Raw genomic sequence first — 16,158 nt, forward strand, 5'->3', positions numbered from 1 at the left:
CATGAACCCATAGAAGGCTTCTGAGGACCAAAACTAATTCCTTAATAATAATATGTTACTTACCTTTTTCACTACCTTAACATCTGCACTTAATATTCAAAAGTAACAGTGGGGGTATACAAGGAAAATAGATGATGGGTAAAATTGCTGGTATCGTAATATAAGTGAAGACAATAGCAGCAAATAGTACTATTACAGGTCTCACTCATTATCACCACACACAATAAAAATCTAATCTCACTCTTTAGTATATCCAATGATATCCAATATGAAGCCACTGAAACCAGTAATTTCATCAAATCTCTACCTCAGAGTGTATGTTCTATTATTTTGTGGGGTGAAATAAGAAATATACAAGCATAGGCTCTATATACCATAGTAAAATGATTGTTTCAAGAAAAGTACTTATGTATCTAAGCTAGGAGTTGAATTTGCACCTTTTTACCAGAACATCATTTTTACTTGGGGGGGAAAATGACTGACATTGTGTGTGTGTGTGTGTGTGTGTGTGTGTGTGTGTGTGTGTGTGTGTGTTTGCTAGGGTTTGCATGCAAGGCAAGCACTCTACCAACTGAGCTACATTTCCAGCCCCATTTTCTTAAGTACAAAAAAAGAACTTGTCATTAGAAAGAAAATAAATGATAATATTTGTTGCTAATGGAAAAACTTCAGCTTTCACCTTGAAATTAGAACTTGAGAAAAAACTTATTTGATTCTGAAAACAGCTTCAAAATAGTACTATCAATTTTCCTGAAAACAGTTATTTTTATCAAAGTACGATTTTTTGATATCATGAGATTCACCAACAGTTGGTAGTCCACATAATTCAATGAATCCATATTTTCTAAGTAACTAATGATGTTAAAATTACAAAATCACATACTGGCAAAAGATTGTACAAATAAACCAATAAATTTTAAGGTCACATTTTTAAAAAAAGTAAATTGATATGCACATAGTTTACAAGTTGCTATTAATCTTAAAAGAAACTGTTGAGTCTTTATATAATATCAATAAAGAACACATACAATTATCTGAAAAGGTAAAACACTCTTTTTTTCCATGTTACATAACATGTGTAAAACTATTTTCTTCATGTACTTCAACTGCAATACTATATCACAACACAGAATGCAGAAACGTAAGAATCTAGCTGTCTTCTATCAATTGAGAAAATAAATTTACAAAAATGTAAAATAATGTTAACTCTTCTAACTAAAAAAAAACTTTGTTTTTGCTTTGGAAAAGTTATTTTTTATAAATGGCATTTATTTTAATGAGGTTTTACCTTTAATTTTAATAAACACTTTGAATTTTGTTTTGAATTCTAATATGATAAATTTGATAATTAGCTTACATAAAGAAAAGTTCATAGGGGTGTTCAAAATTTCTTTAAAGAGTAAAAAGGTTCTAGGACCAAAAAACTTGAGAACTACTAGTCTAAATCGCATTGGAGTATTTTTAAGTCATACAAAATTATCTGCAGATGGTATCTAATCTCTTCTAAGTTTGTTCTGTAGTGGAAAAGACTTAGAAATTAAGAGGTCATTCTAAGCCTAAAAATAACATCAACCTAGCACGTCTCACCATTTCAAGACTAGCAGGTAACTGTATTTCTCAAACACTTTTTATTTTTTATTCATATAGTGAGATATATCAATGATTTTACACTAAAGAAGCACTATAATAAAACCTCAAAAAATCTAATATTGATAGGCAGCATTTTTATAGAGTAAAAATGCAAAATTTATATGTAAGATTAGACTCTAAATGGATAAAAGGAGAGGCAGAAAACTTCAATCTAATGTATGAAATATGATATGTTAAGAGCTTTGTAATGTTGTGAACAACCAATAAAAAAATAAAAAATTTAAAAAAAAATAAATAAATATAAAAACAAAACAAAACAAAACCAGCATACATTAATGTTTATTCGAGCTCAATTCACAACAGCCAAACAATGGAACAAACGAAGGTGCCCTCTAACAGATGAATGGATAAAGAAAATGTGGTATATATACACAATAGAATATTAGTCAACCATAAAGAAGAATGACTTTATGACATTTGCCAGAACAATCATGCTAAGTGAAATAAGCTAATCCCAAAAAAACAAAGGTCCAATGTTCTGAACTCTAGTATGTGGATGCTAACACACAACAAGGGGTTGTTCAGTGGATAAGAAAAAGAGAAGGGAGGGTGCCACTGGGAGAGAGGATAGAAATAGGAAAAGATAGTAGAATGAATCAGATATAACTTTCCTATGTACATATATAAATAATACACCAGAGTGAATCTGAACAGCTACAGGATGGGATCCTAATTAGAATAGATACACTCTGGGTTGTATAAATATGTCAAAATTGACTACTATCATATATAACTAAAAAGAATTAAGTAAAAAGAAATAACTGCCTATGAATAAAAGGTCAAAAAGATAATATACTGGATTAAATCACAAAAACAACTGGTTCTACCAATCTACTTTTATTGTGATAAGATTGAGATGTGAGGATTAAATATATTGTGGAAAATCTCATCTCCCATAAATCTTCCTTCGATTAAAAGCTTTTTTATAACAAAGAAAAAGAATCCATTCCCTGAGCAAATAATTGCTGAGCACTTGTTATCTATTTCCAAGCACTGATCTATGAGCTGTAGATACAGCAGTGAAGGAAATGAAAAGTTTGTCCTCAAAAGAAGGCAATTTGGGTAATGTAAACTGTAAACAGTCAAGTTTTTTCATTATGTTGAACAAAAATTCACAACATTGAAAATAAATTGTTTTATAAGATGATTATATTAAGAATCTTTCATTTATTGTTTATATTTAATAAACTTACCAATGCAAACTGATTGACTTGAATGAAGAGTATTTCTACCTCCTTTTCAGTAACTTCAGTCCCAAACCCTTTATATTCCTTGTAGGCTTCAAGGTAAGAACGCAGCCACTGGCCCTGTAGCTCTCTATCTGGATAGAGACTATAGTCTACGTCACTTACACCTTTAGGGAAAAAAATACACTGAAGTTATTTTAAAAACAGACACTTTCCCACATACCTTAATAATCATTACAATCAACATTTTTTTCATAAAATGTTTTCATTTCTGTTTATAACACTAGACATTAAATAAATACTTATTAAAATAATAAACATTTTCCTGAAATGCCTCCCTTATCTTCAATTTACATATCTAACTTCTACTTAACTTTCAAGTTTAACTCAATTATATTTTCCACAAAATTGTTCTAAGATCACTGTAATTTTCTTTTATATCCACAGCATGACTATATGTGTTACTAACAGGGTGATATCTCATTGTATGCAGTTGATTTCCCCTCCTATAGGTAAATATGAAAATATGTGTATATATATAGGTGAGGCTCTAGCATGTATATGATAAGCTTGGTGGAGAAAAATAACTGAAAATGTGTAAAAAAACTTTTTCACAACTTATTTCCCAGTCTGGAAACAAAGAATATAAAAACACATGGATACACTAAAGTACACAAATACAATTCAATAATGAAATATTTCTGCTACATGTAAACCATCTAAGGAAATTTCCTAATTCTTTACTTTCAGGTCATTTCATATTTCTAAATACAGTCAGGAAATGAATTTTAAATTAAATCCATTACATTGAAAAAAAAAGTAAGCTTTTATATTTGATTACAGATAGTGTGTTCAGGAATACAAATGAACAATTCTTCAAACAAAGTTAAGAAAATTCTTGAGCTTTTCAATTAAAATCATTTCTAAAGCCCAAGTTTACAATGAGTGTGTGTGTGTGTGTGTGTGTGTGTGTGTGTGTGTGTGTGTGTGTTTTGCTGCTAGGGATCAAAACCCAAGCCTCCCACATATTAGGCTAGCCTCCCACATACTCCCATATAGCTCAACCACTGAGCTATACTCTCAACCCCAGGAAGTCTTTTAAATGATAAACAATACTAAATTCAAATCTCAGTTCTCAATATTCTACCACGACCTTGACGAATTATATATCCTAAATGTAAACAGGGAATACTGCCTTACAGGAGGAATATGGGGGAGAAAAAAAAAATGAAATGAGATTTATGAAGCATCTTGTACCTTATAATATCACAACAGATACCACAATTATTATTTTCCTCCTGTACATTATTTTCTGATGGCAATTAAGGAAGAAAATCTCATAATCTCTTTTCTCCAATAACCAAGAAAAACAAAGAAAAAGGGTCAGCAAGAGGAAGAAAAACAGTGCTACTATTCCCAGCTGATCCACATTTAAAAAAGCAAAAGAAAATTGTGAAACTACTATTTTAGAGGTAAACATGTTACTTCTTGGTTTTAAATTAGTTAAACCTTGGTTTTTACCTGCGAATTCATTGAAATGATTTCCAATATCATATGCCAGGTAGTTGTATCCAGAATATTCATAATCAATGAACTGTACATCACCTATATGAGACACAAAAACGAAGACATTAAGAAGTCACATACAAGATCAGAAAATCCCTATGCTATTTGTAATTAAATAGCTTCCAATATTTTGTCTCATTGTATGTGCTTGGTTACTTGCACTTCTGAGACAATACAGGGTAAGGCTGTGAATTTTATGGCAATGAGCTTTACAAAATTCAAATTATATCTCTTAATCAACAGCTTCTTGTGAACACAAAGGTCCACTCTATTAAAGAAAAATGAAAATACAGTCTCTAAATTCTAACAAAAACGGTATATTTTTCACCACATGGGGGCATCAGTAACTAAACTTTCAAGTTTAATCAGAAATAACTTAATAACCAATGCCATTTTAACAAAAACTTAATCTATATTTCAACAGTAAACTGGCAAGCTTATCTCCATATGAAAATCAAATACAAACTTTAAAAAGACCTGAATTAATATTAACTTTTACATTCATTTTATAATATATAACACTTGATTAACTAATTTAACATCACTGATTTAATGAAGTTGACTGCTCTCATACTCTCATATTTACCTAGAATTGCTATATGACTAAAGTTTTCATATCTGAGTAGCATTAAAGAGCAGCACTGCTCTTTTAAAAAGAGCAAAGATACAGTTTCTTTTAGACCCTTATAAAATTTAAGAAATCTATAAGCTAAATTAAGATTCCTATTCTAAATTATCTTATACCTATATAAGTTATAGTTTTTCATTATAATACTCCAAAGATAATCCTGTTCTTCCTGTACAAGTGAAATACTCCTACTTAGGAGCTTTTAAATTTTGAATACTTATTATGGAGGGTTTGGATCAACAAGATACAGTTTCTGTACAGATAAAAGGGGGAAAAAAAAGAAAAAGGTTTTAAAAAAAAATTAATGTGAGTCACTGTCTACACCAGAGAGAGGTTTTAAAAAAAAATAATATAAGTCACTATCTACGCCAGGGATCACAAACTTGAAAGCTTAGAGGAGCTTGGAGTTAAAATGGATACATGAACAGAGATGGCTGTAAGAACAATTTCTAAGCTGCTTACATTTGAGAAAATGTATAACAATTGCATAGTTATCCTCTCTTTTAAACTTTGAGAAGGTATAAAACAGATTCCTGAATTATAAGCACTGATATTTCCCAAATAAAAGTGTTTCTGAACTGTGCTGATATACTAACTTTATAAAGAAGTATGTTGATCATATTCAAACAGAAAAACAGAATTATATGACAAAAAAAAGAAAAAAGGCCAGAGCAAATGTAAGATTTCACATAAAAACAAATGCCTTTTGTAAATATAACTGTATTTAACATAATTTTAAATTTGTATAAATAATGGGTCTGGCGAATGTCACTCAATAATAGAGTGCTTGCCTAACATGTATAAGGCCCTGGGTTCAATTCTCAGCATAACCAAAACAAAAAGCCAATTCTAGAATAATAAGGGAGAATGATCAAAGTATCTTCCAGTTATCAAAACTGAATATATACTGTTATAATAAAGATAAGATTATAAAATGTTGGTGAGAATCATCACTGCAATTTAACTGCAAATATTATATTCTTGAATTCTCCAAATATTCCACAAAAGGTTTTAGTGTTAACTAAATCACTTCACTAAACTGCAGAAGGGGAAATCAAAACTTGTTTTAAAATTTCTTTTCTAGGAATCATGAATAAGAAGGTGAAAACCACCACCATGATAAAAATACTTGCAGCAATGTAAATAAATAAATAGAGCCATGAAAAATTCTCATTTCTAAAAATAACACAGGAAAAAAAGATGAATAGAAACAAGCCAAAACAAAATGTTTTAGCTGCTTTTATTACAGGTGATAGACAAGTGACATTTTTCCTTTTAAATTCTTTATAATAAACTTTACTTTTTAAAGGGAAGTGTTATTTTTAAAAATGGTAAGATGAATTTTCTAAACAAAAGTATAAATAAATAAGAGCCTAAATACAATGATTCAAGAGATAACCAACCATAAACCTTCAAAGAAAGTCAGGATACAAGATTTACCAAGTTGCGCAACTGAGCCAACAGTTTTCATATGTAATTTTTTTAAACTGCAGCTGTTGATTGCTTTAGCTCTTTAAACACTAATTCTTGTAGAGCTCATATCAACTGTTACATGCCAATAAAAATACACAGCCCAGTCCTGCCACTTACTTTTGCCACATAAATAAAAGCTTCAATTTCAATTTTCAAAATTATATTTAGAATTTGGCGAATATAATTAAAATGGCAGGTAAAAACATGCCTGCTTGTAAAGTAAATACAAATTAATTAAAACATAGATCACTTTAACAAAAGTTAAATTCTGTTTCAGTATGAAAATTTTAGCAATGACTTTTTGTAGTAGCATTAATTCATTAACACTAGCCTTTATTTTTAAACGCTATGTTGAGTTTATAAATAATGAAATTTAAAAAATAAGAAAATGAAGCTAACAAGATACAGATGAGGCTGTTACCAGGCTCCGTGCATGTGAACAAGTGATGCGATAAACCTCCAGTCAGTGCGTTTAAGAAGCACGGGGTGCGCCGCCACATGGCAGCAACAATGGCATACCTAATCTGTAGCAGATGAAGAAAATTTGGCAAACTCACATTTTACAAGACACAAAGCTTAAAAGGAAAGAAATTAAAAAAAAAATCTGCATTAACTATTCTTTTCCAAGTTATTACAAACAAAGTGGAACTCAACCTTAAATTTAATCTTCTGCAACAAAGTAAAATTAGAGGCCTACTGCCTTATTTAGGGTGCCAGAAAAATCAAATTACAGAATTGGAAAATGCTGTCTTATCAACAGAAAACATTTGGGTTTTTTTCTTCTTATAAATTTAGCATTTGATTTCCACAATATCCCATTATATAAAGGTACATTCATATCACTATTTATAATTAACTAACTTATATGGTGATCTTAATTCCTAAGACATGAATTTTTAATTGAAGCTCCAAGGGTTAAAAAGACAATGAGATTACTCTCTAAACTTTCATACAAAATTTTATGTGGATGTGTATTTCCTAAGGGAGGCAGGAATTCTCAATTTTCCAGATTCTCAAGGGATCTTTGACCTTTAAAAATGTAAAGAACCACTAGTTTAAGGCCTAGCACTAGTTTTTATTTATCTTTTGCAATTAGCACAATGACAAACACATAATGGGTAAAGCATGTTATTTACAGATAAATCTATAATTTGAATTTGCAAAAGTTACATTTTGTCTTTTATTACTGTAATCTTGCACATCTTCACTACAATAGTATATTCCATACACTGGGCTAAACTATCCAAATCTTAGTATATTAAAAATAGTCTTTCAATTTTCTAAGTACTTTAAAGCCAAAAGAATAACTAATTCCCTAGGGCTACACAATTACCACATGACACATTTGTCTGGATTGCTCTATCTTACTGTTAAATATTTAAGTGAATAAAAATGGAAGATTAAACTGTCAATAAGGAAACTGAAAATCCTTTCAAATGACTACTTGTTCTGCTCTCTTAGGTAGGAGGAAGGAGAACAGTAACCTGTCAGACCAATGTTAACAAAACGTTTTTTCTCTCATGCAGAAAAAGACAGGGAGTATTTTGGTCTGGGAAATTTTCCCTTCATCCCTCATGCTGGTGTCCAATAAGTACTCTGTATTTGCCTTCGACACAGCACTCATCATTTTAAATGTTAAGCATCTCTTCAGTGATGGACTCCTTCACTACATGATACGAACTCCTGGAGGGACAATAAGGTCCCTTTCATTTTTCACCAAGTGATCCACAGAATAATTCCCAGCATACAGGAGTAATCAAATGCTACTGGAATAAATGGATGTTTTGCACAGAATGCTGACACATAATAAGAACACGTTTCGGATGGGGCAGGCAAAAAAAAAAATAAGCACAAAAACGGGGGAAAGTGTGGTATTTTTTTTATAAGTATATGACTGAAGACAACGGGCCTTAATGCATGAGTTTAAAAACAAAACAATCAAAAACAAAAAAAGTTTTTAAATCAATTTAGACTTATTATTTGACTTAGGGATATTTTACTTTCTGTTAACTAGTGGTCTAGGGAAAAAAAACAGGTTTAAGATTATCCTTCATTATTGTGTGAGGAACTCTCTCAAATTATAGAAATATTAGGTGTCTGAGTCACAGGGGTGTACATATTTTTCAAAATTCATTGAATAATGTGCTCAAGATTTTCCTTTTCTTAAGGTCCAGGATCTCACCACACTGCCTAGGCTGGCATCAACTCCAAGGCTCAAGTCAAAAAATTCTCTTGCCTCAGGCTTCCAAGTGGCTGGAACTACTGGCATGCACTATCATGTCAAGCTTTGTAAGATTAAGTTTTGAATATTACACTATATGGAAATATTGAGCTTTAATTAATGTTATGCATGCTGACATGCTTAGGCATGAAAATCACTGATGTCTATGACACTTTGAAATATATATTTTAAAAAATAAAGCTGCGCATAGTGGCATATGCCTATAATCCCAGGGACTCCAAAAGCTGAGATACGAGGAACACAATTCAAGGTCAATCTGGACAACTTAGTGAGATCCTGTCTCAAAAGAAAAAAATAAAAAGAGCTATGGATACAGCTCAGTGGTACGTGATCACCCCTGGATTAAAGCTTCAGTATTGCAAAATAAATTAATTAATTAAAATATAAAAATAAGATGATCTTAAGCATGAATAGATGAAATGATATGATAAAGTACAAACTTGTCAACAAATTTTAGAATACAGGTGGCAGGTACGGGGGTGAGCACTGTACAATGTTTTTAACTTTCCTTGTATTTGAAAATTTTCACAAAATGTTTAAGAAAAAAAATAGATAAGTATGTGCACTTTTTTTTGTAGTTTGATACAACATCTTTATTATTAATATTTATTATTATGTGGTGCTGAGGATTGAACCCGGGGCCTCACATGTGCTAGGCAAGTGCTCTACCGCTGAGCCACAACCCCAGCCCTGTATGTTCATTTCTTAGAAATACATGTATGTATTTGTCTTTGTAGACATTTGTATCAAATACTGTATGCATATATTTTATTCTGAGTGAGGACGGTTACCTATGTATAAGAATAAATTTGTTTTATACACAAATATATACATATGATTATGTAAAGATTTCTACTTGTTCCATCTATTAATATATTTACATTTTCCTATAACATGAAAATATTTCTCTAACAAGGCTAGCTTTGCTGAGGGGGCCAAACAGGTTCTCAGGCTAGTATGATCCTCAGAAATATCTGCAAACCTTGTACCAGGGCTGATTTGTGTTTACCTAAACTTTAAAATAAAACAAAAGGAAAAATTTCTTATAAATCAATTAAACAACAATAACAATAGATGAGATTTAGAGCCAATAAAATGACTAAGAATGGCAATAGCCATTTACTATTTATATTTTGTAAAACTCTAAACAAAATCCTGGTTTACTCTATAATTCCAAGAAAAAGCTTTCCTTTTCTTTCACCTATTTGTATTTCTTTAAAGAGCAATAAATCAGCTTCTTCTTAGTTTGCTGACAGAGGAAACAGTGATTGCCATTACTAAAACTTAAGTTTAATATCAGATAATTATATGAGCTTTCTGAAGAAATGAGAAAAGGGAGAAATATAAAATAGCCACCAAAAGTCAAAAAAAAAAAACTGTCTAACAAAGAGCATCAATGCATGAGAAAGCAATCCAAAGGCTTCAGTAATTATGGATGACAAGTCAATAGTTAAAAGATTCACTGAAATTAAAACATTCAATTTGAAGATGACAGTCAACAATAAGCAATATTCCAATTTGTTCACTTAGCATAAAGTCTATTAAGATAATAATTGAGTAATTTAAAAAGTGACTGTCCAGTCTTATTTTACTGCACTGTGACAAGAACCACTGCTTTTTGTTTTCTATTTATTTCAAATTCTATCATAATCATTAAGTTTTCTTTTCCTAACTTTTTGGGCAAGGAATGGGCCACTGTTTATCAACCACCTAATTCCTAGCACTGACTTTTCAAAAATCTTGAGAGCTATCATCCATTTTAGAAATTAAGCACAGTCTTCTCACATATTCCTCAATCCTATCAGCTGACATGGTGAGAACAAACAGACGCATCATTTCCTGTAACGTTTGCACGTGAAAAGGTCAAACTGCATGATTCTTACAGTCTTTGAATGTACTGTGTAAGAATGTTACCTATACACTTTTAAATTTTAAATTAATCATCCTAATTATAGTTAAGAAAGAATAGAAATAGGGATGGATCTATAGCTCAGTGGCAGAGCGACTTGCCTGGTATGTGTGAGGCACTGGGTTCAATTCTTGGCACCACAAATAAACAAATAAGACATTCTGTCCATCTACAACTACAAAAAAATTTTTAAAGCATAGGAACATATATACTCCCATCTACACACTTTTTAAAAAATTTTAAATTAATCACTCTAGTTACAGTTAAGATAGAAAAAACTGCACAAAGATAAAACAAGTTACCATCTCACACCTATAAGCCATAAATCTACTAATCACAGTGAGTAATAAATTAGTGAATTTCACTTTGTCATAACCAGACACATGTTATAAAATGCATACTGTATAGATAATATACGAGTTGGCACATTGTTTATTTATGTATATACAGTGCCTATGACTATGTTCATGCTATAACATAGAGTTGAATATATTTAATGGAGACCACAGTATAATTACAAAGCCTAAAAGACATATTAAATCCTTAAGGGAAAAAATCGCAACTGGGAGCTGCTACGTGCTTGGTCTGTCTTATATATTTTATGTGCATTAAATCTAAAATTTTATCAGTAACCATCTTAAGTCACATTATCTCTAAATTAAAAATAAAGCAAACACAAGTTCTACACTATCAATAGTAAAAGAACTGCCTGGGAAGCTGTTAAACATGCAGATTTTTAAGCCTACCTATAGAAGCTCTTGTTCAGTTTGCCTTGGATGGGACCCAGAAATCTGCACTTTTGCCAAATACCCCAGGTGATTCTGAAGTAAATAGTCAAAAATCAAACCTAAATACTTCTAAAAGAATAAAACAATTGGTCTATATACCATTTACTTCAAGTGACTGAAATATTCTTTTTCCAAAATCTATAACTTTTCTTGGTTATAACTAAGCTTGAATACATCGTTTATTGGTGATTTTTCTAGTTAAAACAGAAAATCTGAACTATTATGGTTTAAAAATACATACAGAGGGGCTGGGGTTGTGGCTCAGTGGTAGAGCATTCGCCTAGCATTCCTGAGGCTCTGGGTTCGATTCTCAGCACCATATAAAAAAATAAAATAAAATAAAAATATTATATCCACCTAAAATTAAAAAATAAATATTAAAAAAAAAATACACACTGAGCCAGGCATGGTTGCCCATGCACTGAGGAGACTAAGGCAAGAGGATCACAAACTCCAGGCTATCCTCAGCAACTTAGGGAGACCCTATCTCAGAATAAAAAAGAACTGAGAGTATATACGTCAGTGGTAGAGCACACTTGGGTTCAATTCACAGTACTGTAAAAATAAAAATTTAAAATACACACAGATAGAGATAAAGATATAGATATAGGAGACACGGACTTTCAAGATGGTCCTGTAAAAATTTTTTAAGTCTGTCTAAAATTTGCACTTCTGAAAGAAATTGTCTCAAACATTTTATGGAGAAATACTGAACTTGATGCCATCTAAGGACAGCCCCTTGGCTTTCATCTTTTGTGTTTTGGGAGAGAACAATGTTGCAGAGGCTCAAACTCAGGGCCTTAGCCATCTAGGCAAGTGCTCTACCACTGAGCTCTCATCCATTACTTTTTTATCTATTTGAATCTCACAAGGTAGGTAATAAAATAGTAAGGCCTTCAGGTCAAATCACACGAATGAGGTAAAGAGAACAACAAATCAAACATGTCTGTGAATCTAATATACAATTTAATTAAGAATTCTATGTGGAAATTATCTCAATCTCAAAAGATTCAAATTGGCTCCTTAGGTAACCAGTTAAAAAAGTAAATAACTTTGCAGTCCACATCTGTAGGTTTCTTTTTTTTTTTAAAGTTGTTGATGGACCTTTATTTATCTGTATATGGTGCTGAGAATTGAACCCAGTACCTCATGCATGCTAGGCAAGCACGCTACCACTGAGCCATAACCCCAGCCCCATCACATCTGTAGTTTTAATAAGCCTTTCTGAGATTGTTGCCATAACTAAATTATCTATGCTACAATCACTTATGTGAATTAAACTTACTTAATTGTACATTAAGCTTACTTAATTTAAAGAATATGAGGCATAGTATCTTCTACTTACAACTAAAGACTCAAATAAATAATATGGTTATATTACCTCAAAATCATCAGCTCCTAATTTGAAATCTATTATTAAAGACTTGAATAAAATTCTTAATACTTTTTGATATTTTAACTGACATTCAAATTATATTTTCTTTCTCAAAATCCATGTCCCATTGTCCTATTCATAGGACAGCTATGAAAACTTAAATCGAGCAATTTTGTAAGTGTCCTATAAGATTCTGTAGAAGTTTTTTAATGTCCTGTATATATAAATTAATTATATATGAACTGACTGCATTTTTCAAATGGATGCCACAAGGTCCAAATTAGCTTCCAAACAACATTATAAAACTGAATGCTAATGGGGGGAAAAAATACCACCTTTCCAAAACTAGTACACAAACATAACCACAAAGAAGAAACAAATGGTACAACATGGACTTCTGAAAAAGGGTGAGCTCTAATAATATGAATCAAAATAGTTACATTTGTGGAGCTGTAAAATTTATTCTGTGTAGCAGAGAAAAATCAAGACACAAAATGATGATTCATTTAACTCTTTGTTTTTAAAAAAAATAAAATAAAAGACAACCTTGACCTCTTAAAAAACCAATTGAAGCATGAAGATTTTATTTGAAATTACAGGAATTTTCCATATAACTGAATAGTTTAGATATAGGCAACTGTTAAAATTAAAATACCTAAGGCAAAGTAATCTGATTTTTTTGGTCCCTTATTTTTTTGTTTTATAAACAAGTTTGTTCTATGAAATGAATATGCAAAAGAAACTCATAAAAACAAAAATATGAAAGGTGAAAATTATATTCCAAAGGAAATAATAGATCGTCTTTGATTAACTTGCAGTTAAAAATAAAGCTGAGTGTCCACTTCAAATGTAAGATGAGTCCCTCACTTGAAATTCTGTTATAAGGTGTTATTAGGTCTTGAAATGAACTTAAAAGCTAATACATTGCTTTAATGCATAACTAATGCTTTTTTTCTCACAAACGGCATTGAGATTTGGTTACTAATAAATAATGTAATACATATATACTATGATAATCATATGTAATAATACAATAACTCATTAACGGACACTGTCACGTACCCAATGTTTTAGAATGTACTGAAGTTTAAAATAAAAAAGGATACCACATAAAAATTTTAAGATGCTTCAAGATAAAGATGTAGGCTCATTATGTTTTCAAAAGATATACTCTATAATCCATGATATCAAACATTGGGCTGGAGTTGTAGCTCGGTGGTTGAGTGCTTGCCTCACATGCGTGAGGCACTGAGTTCGATCCTCAGCATCACATTAAAAAAAATATATTGTGTCCATCTACAACTAAAAAAATTTTTTTTAGACATAACAAGCATAATATAAACACGTTCTTTAAAATATGTGCTTACATCTACCATCTTTGACAGTGTTGCTTTGGTTGGTTTTCACATTGAAGCCATCTATTAATATTAATAACCCTTATATTACAATAGTCTAAACTTATAATATGATAAGAAGGGTCATAGTAATAATTCAACATGATTTTGACCATGTTAATGAGAATTCTTTGGCTTTAGTATATTCACAACAGCACAGTTTGGATTAAAAATATGGTCTTCCATCTAAAATATCTTTAAAAACCAGTTTCCTATGAAAAGCAATAGCTTCATAGTTTCAATATACTTTTAATTAATATTAATTCTTTAACCAAAATTGTATTTTTAACTTTCAATTTAGTATTTGAAGGGCATCTATTATTTAGCAACCAAACCTCAATCCACTTTACCCAATGATATAATACAATCAAATGTTTCTTAGATATGAAAACAGAGAAAATTCGAACACAGCAAGATATGAACACTCACAAAAAACATTCCACCAAAAAGTATCAATTTCTAACTCAAAAAATGTTAAAAGCTATTACCAAAGCTTCTTGATTATTACTTTAGTAGATATAAATTTGGACAAATTCAAATAACATTTTCTCCCTCTCTGGCTCTCTCCTTAGCATCAAAATGTCTAACAAATCAGCATAAGAAACAGGTAATAGAAAACCTACTGACACACTTGTTTCTAATACTGCTGTCTTTAACAATACTGTGGGAAATTTTCTGTAAATATGAAAACAAAGCAGTACAATGTCAATTTGTTGATTTTCTACAACCCTCATTACAAGCAGGTATAATTTAAAATCATAAAACCTCAAACAGGTTTCAGAATTATATGTGAAAACAGTATTTAATCATTATACACGTAAAAATCCAACAGGAACCGTAAACTGTTTCTTACCAACCAATTTTTAAAAATATTTTACCATGACTTTATAACCTAAAAGAAATTCTTTACAGGCTTTGTGAATGTTTTTAATCTTTACATTTGAATTGCATTTATTGTTATTAATACAAAGATCAAAGAACCATTAAGAACATAGAAGCAGTCAATTTTACTTACTGCTAATATCAAATACCTACCTTGTTTCTCATTGTAGATTATATTCTTACACAATAGGTCATTATGGCAAAGCACAACAGGAGAGCCCAGGTTGGAAAGAATTTCCTTCATCCAAGTCATCTCTTCCTTAAGAATCTGAGAGCTTGGGATATCACTTAGGAACCTTTTAGTTTTAAAAGAAGAGTTATACCTTGTTTATCTTAATGACATTTTTTTCAAGTTTAAGGATTAATATCTATTTTAAGTAAGTTATTTCCATTTAATTAGACACGCTCCTGAATTAATAGATCAATGTATTCCAAAAGCTGAAATACAGAAGATCTTTATAATAAACTAAATATGCATTAAAAAGAAACAAAGCCAAGTTAAAATGTAGGGCAGAGTTGGGCAAGGTAACACACACCTGTAATCCCAGCTACTTGGGAGGCTGAGGCAGGAGGATCAAGAGTTCCAGGCCAGCCTCAGCAACTTAACAAGACCCTGTCTCAAAATAAAAAAATAAAATAAAATAAAAAGGGCTGGGGATGTTGTTCAGAACACCCTTAGGTTCTATCCCTAGTACGACAAAAAAAAAAAAAAGTTGGGCAGAAAAATAAGATTTATAATTACAAAATTGGAGGAAAGAGTAACATAAATAGCTAACTGATAACATTTACTAAAAATTATTCTAAATATTCTGCATTTATCTCCATTTTATGAATAAAAAATACAAAGAATTTAATAAAAAGTTTTAAAAGAATATTATTTAAAGTTATAAAAACTATTTAAAAATTAAAAATATCTACTTTAAGTTATGAAGAGTGAATGCAATATAAAGCAGGTACAGTTCCAAAAAAATCAATTGATTATTGTCTACCATTAATAATTCAGGAAATATAAGTACATTCATATTATATAATTATGTGAACAACAAACTCACGAGAAAATGTCT

General features: G+C 30.8%; 1 protein-coding gene across 1 annotated transcript in view; it reads right to left on the reverse strand.

The window, feature by feature from the left end:
- Nucleotides 1–16,158, reverse strand: part of Etnk1 (ethanolamine kinase 1) — a 64,294-nt gene that overhangs the window by 7,712 nt on the left and 40,424 nt on the right. The window contains exons 4-6 of the mRNA XM_005328899.4: nt 15,248–15,390; nt 4,359–4,442; nt 2,844–3,004 (exon numbers count right to left, since the gene is read on the reverse strand). Coding sequence (XP_005328956.1) covers nt 2,844–3,004; nt 4,359–4,442; nt 15,248–15,390 — 388 coding nt within the window. The remainder of the gene's footprint in view (nt 1–2,843; nt 3,005–4,358; nt 4,443–15,247; nt 15,391–16,158) is intronic.

This window comes from Ictidomys tridecemlineatus, chromosome 6 (genome assembly GCF_052094955.1).
Source record: "Ictidomys tridecemlineatus isolate mIctTri1 chromosome 6, mIctTri1.hap1, whole genome shotgun sequence".
NCBI classification, from domain to species: domain Eukaryota; kingdom Metazoa; phylum Chordata; class Mammalia; order Rodentia; family Sciuridae; genus Ictidomys; species Ictidomys tridecemlineatus.